Consider the following 9,272-nt stretch of genomic DNA (forward strand, 5'->3'; position numbering starts at 1 on the left):
CGTGGTGAAGGAGGAGATGGTGGGTGAGCCCAAAGTGGAGTACGGTGTGCAGCCCTGTCCACTGATCAAGGAGGAACGGACAGACACCGATCCCTCCAGCAAGATGACAATGAGACTCCGCAAGGGGGCCATCTCAGCACAGTTTGTGAGTATTACCCATCCAACCCCCGCTTCCCTCGGGAAATCTGAACTTGCCGCCCGGAATCCCTGGCTGATTTTCACACTCTCTGCTGCTCAGTGTTTTCATTCCAAGTGGCGCCATTACCCAGAGTGCTCTGCTTTGAAATCACATGTTAAACAGGCCCCCCAGGGATCGCCTCACCCCTCACTCACTGGGTTCAGGTTCAACTCCCACCCCAGGGCTCCAGCACAAGGAAAAGCCTACGCCCACACTCGGAGGGTCAGTGCTGAGGGAGCGCCGCACTGTGGGAGGGTCAGTGCTGAGGGAGCGCCGCACTGTGGGAGGGTCAGTGCTGAGGGAGCGCCGCACTGTGGGAGGGTCAGTGCTGAGGGAGCGCCGCACTGTGGGAGGGTCAGTGCTGAGGGAGGGCCGCACTGTGGGAGGGTCAGTGCTGAGGGAGCGCCGCACTGTGGGAGGGTCAGTGCTGAGGGAGCGCCGCACTGTGGGAGGGTCAGTGCTGAGGGAGCATCGCACTGTCGGATGGTCGGTGCTGAGGGAGCGCCGCACTGTGGTAGGGTCAGTGCTGAGGGAGCGCCGCACTGTCGGAGGGTCAGTGCTGAGGGAGCATCGCACTGTCGGGGAGTCGGTGCTGAGGGAGTGTCACACTGTCGGAGGGTCGGTGCTGAGGGAGCGTCACACTGTCGGAGGGTCAGTGCTGAGGGAGCGTCGCACTGTCAGAAGGTCAGTGCTGAAGGAGCGTCACATTGTTGTAGGGTCAGCGCAGAGGGAGTGCCGCACTCTCGTAGGTTCAGCGCTGTGGGAGGACCACACTGTTAGAGGGTCAGTGCTGAGGGAGTGCTGCACTGTGGGAGGGTCAGTGCTGAGGGAGCGCCGCACTGTGGGAGGGTCAGTGCTGAGGGAGCGCCGCACTGTGGGAGGGTCAGTGCTGAGGGAGCGCCGCACTGTGGGAGGGCCAGTGCTGAGGGAGCGCCGCACTGTGGGAGGGTCAGTGCTGAGGGAGCGCCGCACTGTGGGAGGGTCAGTGCTGAGGGAGCGCCGCACTGTGGGAGAGTCAGTGCTGAGGGAGCGCCGCACTGTGGGAGGGTCAGTGCTGAGGGAGCGCCGCACTGTGGGAGGGTCAGTGCTGAGGGAGTGCCGCACTGTGGGAGGGTCAGTGCTGAGGGAGTGCCGCACTGTGGGAGAGTCAGTGCTGAGGGAGCGCCGCACTGTGGGAGAGTCAGTGCTGAGGGAGCGCCGCACTGTGGGAGGGTCAGTGCTGAGGGAGCGCCGCACTGTGGGAGGGTCAGTGCTGAGGGAGCGCCGCACTGTGGGAGGGTCAGTGCTGAGGGAGCGCCGCACTGTGGGAGGGTCAGTGCTGAGGGAGCGCCGCACTGTGGGAGGGTCAGTGCTGAGGGAGCGCCGCACTGTGGGAGAGTCAGTGCTGAGGGAGCGCCGCACTGTGGGAGGGTCAGTGCTGAGGGAGCGCCGCACTGTGGGAGGGTCAGTGCTGAGGGAGCGCCGCACTGTGGGAGGGTCAGTGCTGAGGGAGCGCCGCACTGTGGGAGAGTCAGTGCTGAGGGAGCGCCGCACTGTGGGAGGGTCAGTGCTGAGGGAGCGCCGCACTGTGGGAGAGTCAGTGCTGAGGGAGCGCCGCACTGTGGGAGGGTCAGTGCTGAGGGAGCGCCGCACTGTGGGAGGGCCAGTGCTGAGGGAGCGCCGCACTGTGGGAGGGTCAGTGCTGAGGGAGCACCGCATTGAGAGTTTTTACGATGTCTGTTTTTGGGATCTTGCTGTGTGTAAATTGCCTGCCATGTTGCAAAAAGCAGTGAACGCACGCAATGAAGACATCGTCACCAGCTGTTAGGTGGATTGTGGTTTGCCGTGGACATGAGTAAGGCTGTAGGAATGGAAAAACCGTAGCTAATCTCTGGGTCGAACTCGCTGGGTAAACTCCGACTTTGTTGCGTTGGACAGACTGGAAGTTATTGCTGCCTCAGACCCGAACTCTGGCACATCTTCTCTCTAACGCTCACTCACATCTGTGCACGCACGCGCCTACCCCCACGCACGCCTACACAAACAGGTGCCTTCACCCTCGCACATGCTCCTTTGCCGTCTTGGACTCACCCAAAAACCTCTGTGCCAAGCACATACCCTCACTGCTGCCCTAGAACCCCCCTCTCCCGCCCTCAAACCCCCCCCTCCCTCCCTCCCTCTCCTGCAAACCCGGGTGTCGCGGCACAAACTCTCGTGTCGCACTCACACTATCACAGATTCACTCGTGCTCTTGCACCCGCACGCTCACTCACTTCTTTCCCTCCCCATTCTCTTCCCCTTCCCAACTCCCGCCACCATCAAAACAGTCGCAACCCCAGCGGCCCCCCCCCCCCTGACTTTGCCGACCTCTCCCTCAGTTTGAGATTTCTTCCTGTGTGAGTCGAGCTCTGGCGTTTTCCTGAGTGTATTTTCCCTGCTTCTCAGATGGAATCGTACGTGTGTCTAATCTGCTCCCGCGGGGTGGAGGAGGAGAAACTGGTCCTCTGTGAAGGCTGCGACGATAGCTACCACACTACCTGCCTCATCCCTCCACTCCCAGAGATTCCCAGAGGAGACTGGAGGTGTCCCAAGTGTGTCGTTGAAGTAAGAGTCGAACTTTGTCTCTTTCACACTGCAACGTAAAGAGAAGGGGGCAGTTCTGAGGGCGGGGGGGCGGAAGAGGGGGGCTTTAGATGCATCAGTCAAAATACAAATTTGGGGTCAGAGTGGGCCACTCGGCCCCTCGAGCCTGCTGTCCCATTCGATAAGACCACGTCTGATCTGATTGTAACCTTGACCCCCACATTCCTGCCGACCCGATAACCTTTCATCCCCTCGTTAATCCAGAATCTATCCGCCTCTGCAGATTCCAGAGGCCCTTGCCGAGATATTTGATTCATCTCTTCCCACTAGCAAAATTCCAGAAGACTGGAGGGTGGCTAATTTGTTCTGTTGTCTAGGGAGTGTAGCAAAGACCAGCCGGGGAATTACAGGCCAGTGAGCCTGACATCAGTGGTAGGTAAGTCACTGGAGGGGATTCTGAGGGACAAGATCTACCAACATTTGGGTAGTCCAGGTCTGGTTAGGGGTAGTCAGCATGGCTTTGTGTGTGGGGAAGTCATGTCTGATGAATCTTTTAGAGGTTTTCGAAGAACTAACCAAGAGGATGGATGAGGGTAGGGCAGTAGATGTTGTCTGTATGGACTTTAGCAAGGCCTTTGACATGGTCAAGCATGGCATGCTAGTCTGGAAGGTTAGGTTGCATGGGATCCAGGGAGCGCTAGCAAATTGGATTCAAAATTGGCTCGATGGTAGGAAGCAGAGGGTGATGGCCGAAGATTGCTCCTCGGACTGGAGGCCTGTGACTCCGTGGTGTGCCTCAGGAGTCAGTGCTGGGACCCTTGTTATTTATGTAAATGATTTGGATGTGAATGTACAAGGCACAGTTAGTAAGTTTGCAGATGATACTAAATTAGGAAGTATTGTTGATGGCGAAGAAGGCCATCAACAATTACAGGGAGATCTTGATCAGTTGGGGTAGTGGGCCGAGGATTGGCAAACGGATTTCAATACAGATAAGTGTGAGGTGTTGCATTTTGGAAAGTCAAACCAGGGTAGGACTTATACAATGAACGGTAGGGCCTTGGGGAGTGTTGAGAAACAGAGGGACCTAGGAGTACAAGTACATTGAAAGCGGCGTCACAGGTAGACAGGGTGGTGAAGAAGGCATTTAGCACACTGGTCTTCATCAGTCAGGGCATTGACGATTGGAGTTGGGACATTATGTGCCAGTTGTATAAGTCATTGGCAAGGCCGCACTTGGAGTATTGTGTACAGTTTTGGTCACCTTGTTATAGGAAAGATATTGATAAACTGGAAAGAGTTGCAGAGAGGATTTACGAGGCTGTTGCCAGGATTAATGGGCATGAGTTATAGGGAGTGGTTGGCCAAGCGAAGACTTTATTCCTTGGAACGTAGGAGAATGAGGGATGACCTTATTGAGGTGCATAAAATCATGAGGGGCAGAGATAGGATGAGCACACACAATCTTCTTCCCCCGGGGAAGGGGGAATTGAAAACTAGAAAGCATGGAGTTTAAGGTGAGGGGGGAAAGTTTTAAAAGGGACCTGAGGGGCAACTTCTTCACACAGAGAGTGATGCATGTATGGAATGAGCTGCCAGAGAAAGTGGTTGCGGCAGGTACAATAGCAACACTTAAGAAGCATTTGGATAAGTACATGGATGGGAAAGGATTAGAGGGATATGGGCCAAACACGGGCAATAGGGACTAGCTGGGAGAGCACCATGCTTGGCATCTCCAGGTTGGGCTGAAGGGCCTGTTTCCTTACAGTATTGCTCTATGACTCTACAACTCTGCCTTAAAAAGATTCCAAGACTCTGCTTCCCCCGCCTTCTGAGGAAGAGAGTTCCAGAGACTCAGCCCCCTCTGAGAGAAATCATTTCTCCTCATCTCCGTCTGCACTGGGCGACCCCCTTATTTTTAAACAGTGACCTCCACCCACCAAGTTGTAGATTCTTCCGCAAGAGGAAACATCCTCTCCACATCCACCCTGTCAAGAAACCCCCTCAGGATCTGAAAGGTTTGGATCGAGTCGCCTCTTACTCTTCTAAACTGCAGCGGATACAAGCCTGACCTGTCCGACCTTTCCTCATCAGACAACCCGCCCATTCCAGGGATGGGTCTGGGAAACCTTCTCTGAACCACTCCCAACACATTTACATCCTTAAATGTGGGCGGCACAGGGGTTGCATTGGATAGGCACCAGGGACCTGGGTTCATTTCCGGCCTCGAGTGACTGTGTGGAGTTTGCATGTTCTCCCTGTGTCTCTGTGGATTTTCTCCAGTTTCCTCTCTCAGTCCAAAGATGTACAGGTTAGATGGATTGGCCACGCTAAATTGCCCCTTAGTGTCCAAAGATGTGTAAATTAGGTGGATTGGCCATGCTAAATTGCCTCAGTGTCAAAAACTAGAAGGGTAAATAAGTGGGGTTATGGGGTAGGACCTGGGTGGGATTGTTATCAGTGCAGACTCGATGGGCCAAATGGCCGCCTTCTGCAGTCAGGAGACCATACTGTGCCCTCATCAATACCCTGTACAACTGAAGCACAATCTCTTACTTTTGTATTCAATTCCCCTCACAATAACATTCCATTAGCTTTCCTCATCACTTGCTGTACCTGTGTACTAGCCAATGATACCACAATCATTGAAGGTGTGTGTGTGTCTGCGTGTGTGTGCTCTGCCATTCATTTTGATCGTGGCTGATCATCAAATTCAATATCCTGATCCCCCCTTCCCTCCCATATCCCTTGATCCCTTTAGCCCCAAGAGTTGTATCTAATTTCTTCTTGAAATCTCACAACGTTTTGGCCTCAACTATGTTCTGTGGTAGTGAATTCCTCATATTCACCACTTCTGGGTGAAGAAATTTCTCCTCACCTCAGTCCTAAAAGGTTTATTACCCCTTATCCTCAAACTATGACCCCTTAGTTCTAGACTCCCCCACTATTAGAACATAGAACATTACAGCGCAGTACAGGCCCTTCGGCCCTCGATGTTGCGCCGACCTGTGAAACCAATCTAAAGCCCCTCTAATCTACACTATTCCAATGTCATCCATATGTTTATCCAATAACCATTTAAATGCCCTTAATGTTGACGAGTCCACTACTGCTGCAGGCAGGGCATTCCACGCCCTTACCACTCTCTGAGTAAAGAACCTACCTCTGACATCTGTCCTATATCTCTCACCCCTCAATTTAAAGCTATGTCCCCTCGTGCTATCACCATCCGAGGAAAAAAGCTCTCACTATCCACCCTATCTAATCCTCTGATCATCTTGTATGCCTCTATTAAGTCACCTCTTGACCTTCTCTCTAACGAAAACAACCTCAAGTCCCTCAGCCTTTCCTCATAAGACCTTCCCACCATACCAGGCAACATCCTGGTAAATCTCCTCTGCACCCTTTCCAATGCATCCACATCCTTCCTATAATACGGCGACCAGAACTGTACACAATACTCCAAGTGCGGCCGCACCAGAGTTTTGTACAGCTGCAACATGGCCTCCTGGCTCCGAAACTCAATCCCTCTACCAATAAAAGCTAACACACCGTACGCCTTCTTAACAACCCTATCAACCTGGGTGCCAACTTTCAGGGATCTATGCACATGGATACCGAGATCTCGCTGCTCATCCACACTACCAAGTATCTTACCATTAGCCCAGTACTCTGTAATCCTGTTACTCCTTCCAAAGTGAATCACCTCACACTTTTCCGCATTAAACTCCATTTGCCACCTCTCAGCCCAGCACTGCAGCTTATCTATGTCCCTCTGTAACCTGCAACATCCTTCCGCACTGTCCACAACTCCACCGACCTTAGTGTCATCCGCAGATTTACTAACCCATCCTTCTACGCCCTCATCCAGGTCAATATAAAAATGACAAACAGCAGTGGCCCCAAAACAGATCCTTGCGGTACACCACTAGTAACTGAACTCCAGGATGAACATTTCCCATCAACCACCACCCTCTGCCTTCTTACAACTAGCCAATTCCTGATCCAAACCGCTAAATCACCCTCAATCCCATGCCTCCGTATCTTCTGCAATAGCTTACCGTGGGGAACCTTATCGAACGCTATTGGAAACATTCATTCTGAATCTACCCTCTCTAACCCTGTTAGAATTTTATACGTTTCTATGAGATCCCCTCTCACTCTTCTAAACTCCAGTGAATATAATCCTAATCGACTTAGTCTCTCCTCATATGACAGACCTGCCATCCCAGGAATCAGCCTGGTCAACCTTCGCTGCACTCCCTCTATAACAAGGACATCCTTCCTCAGATACGGAGACCACAACTGCACACAATACTCCAGGTGTGGCCTCACTAACGCCCTATACAATTGCAGCAAAACATCCTTATCCCTATCCTCAAATCCTCTCGCTATGAAGGCCAACATACCATTTGCCTTCTTTACTGCCTGCTGTACCTGCGCGCTTACTTTCAGCGACTGATGCACGAGGACTCCAAGGTCTCGCCAAGATCCCCCCCTTCTCCCATCCAGTTCTGGGCGTCACACTTTAGAGTGGATGTGAAGTCTTTAGAGAGCCGTGGAAAAGATTGAGGAGAATGGTTCCAGGGATGAGGGGACTTCAGCTCCATGGATAGATTGGGAGAAGTTGGGAATGTTCTCCTTGGGAGAAGAGAAGTTTGAGAGGAGATTTGATGGAGGGGTTCAAAATCATGAGGGGGGGGATTGGGGTCCGGGACAGAGTAGAGAGGGAGAAACTGTTCCCGTTGGCGGGAGGACGGGGAACCAGAGGGGGACACAGATTGGAGGTGATTGGAGAAAGAAGTGACGGAGACACGTATCACAGAATCTCACAGTGCAGAAGAGGCCCTTCGGCCCATCGAGTCTGCACCGACGTGTGAGAAACACCTGATCTCCCAGCTAGCCCCATTTCCCAGCACTTGGCCCATAGCCCTGAATGTGATGAGGTGCCAAGCGCTCATCCAGGTACTTTTTAAAGGATGTGAGGCATCCCGCCTCCACCACCCTCCCAGGCAGCGCATTCCAGACCCTCACCACCCTCTGGGTAAAAAGTGTTTCCTCAAATCCCCCCTAAACCTCCTGCCCCTCACCTTGAACCCATGTCCCCTCGTGACTGACCTTTCAACTAAGAGGAACAGCTGCTCCTTATCCTCTCTGTCCGTGTCTCTCATAATCTTGTCCACCTCGATCAGGTCGCCCCCTCAGCCTTCTCTGCTCCAATGAAAACAACCCAAGCCTACCCAACCTCTCTTCATAACTTAAATACTCCATCCCAGGCAGCATCCGGGTGAATCTCCTCTGCACTCCCTCCAGTGCAATCACATCCTTCCTACAATGTGGTGACCAGAACTGCACACAGTGCTCCAGCTGTGGCCTCATCAAAGTTCTATACAACTCCAACATGACTTTCCTGCTTTTGTAATCTATGCCCTGAGTGATAAAGGCAAGTGTCCCATGTGTCTTTTTCATCACCCTATTAACATGCCCTTCCGCCTTCAGAGATCTGTGGACAAACACACCAAGGTCCCTTTGTTCCACAGAACTTCCTGGTGTCCTTCCATTAACTGAATACATCCTTGTCAAATTACTCCTTCCAAAGTGTATCACCTCACACTTTCTTGGAGAGAGTTTTTCATGCAGCGAGGGTTAGGGTCTGAAGGCGCTGCCTGAGTGTGTGCTCGGGGCAATTGGTTTCAGCAAAAGCAGGTCAACCAGTCCCACTGCTCCCCTGCCTTCTCCAGATCCCGATCCCAATTCCCCTTGGGGAAGCCTCGATTGACCCTGCCTCCCCCACACTCTCAGGCGGCGCCTTCCCAGATTCTAACCACTCGCTGCGTGAAAAACTCCCTCCCCGTGTCTCCGTCGCTTCTTTCGCTTTCATTCTGTGTCACCTCTGGAAGGTTAAGGGGAGATTTAATCGAGGTGTTTTGGATCAGTTAGAGAGCTTGGCCAAAGAGAGCCCAGGATCACGATGGACCTGTCGCGACATGTCCAACTCTCGCCGTGTTTCTTCTCTGTTGACGTGCGGGGCTTTGGGTAAAGATATTTTCAAACGAATGGACGCTGCCGGTCACCTAATGAATCGTAAATCTACCCGTTACGCAGGAGTGCAAGAAACCAGCGGAGGCCTTCGGCTTTGAGCAGGCAACACGGGAATACACCCTGCAGAGCTTCGGCGAAATGGCGGACACGTTCAAGTCGGACTATTTCAACATGCCTGTTCACGTGAGTGCACACGGCGCGCCACGGTGGCAGCGGGAAGGCCGCGCGCGCTACACAGTGACAGCACGCCAAGAGCGTCGCGCGGGCAGAGCGGGAACCCCAAGGTGTCCCTGGCTCCTCCCTGAGCACGGGAATTGGGAGCGAGAGTCGGCCACTCGGCCCCTTGAACCTGTTCCAGCAGTCAGCTCGCTGGTGGCTGATTGGACTGTGGCCTCAACTCCCACTTCCCTGCCTGTCTCCTCCCCCCAACCCTCCACTCCCCCCTCGTCGATCAGAAATCTGTCCAACTCGCCCTTGAATATATTCAGTG

At 53.3% G+C, this 9,272-nt stretch overlaps 1 protein-coding gene across 1 annotated transcript; it reads left to right on the forward strand.

Moving 5' to 3' along the window:
- Positions 1-6: 6 nt before the first annotated feature.
- LOC144491315 (lysine-specific demethylase 5C-like) lies at positions 7-8,965 on the forward strand (the record flags this gene model as incomplete). The annotated part of the gene is made up of 3 exons (XM_078208984.1): positions 7-145; positions 2,603-2,761; positions 8,846-8,965. Coding segments are annotated over exons 1-3 (408 nt in total), but the record flags the coding sequence as incomplete, so codon positions are not given.
- Positions 8,966-9,272: the final 307 nt, after the last annotated feature.

This window comes from Mustelus asterias, unplaced genomic scaffold (assembly GCF_964213995.1).
Source record: "Mustelus asterias unplaced genomic scaffold, sMusAst1.hap1.1 HAP1_SCAFFOLD_5006, whole genome shotgun sequence".
NCBI lineage: Eukaryota > Metazoa > Chordata > Chondrichthyes > Carcharhiniformes > Triakidae > Mustelus > Mustelus asterias.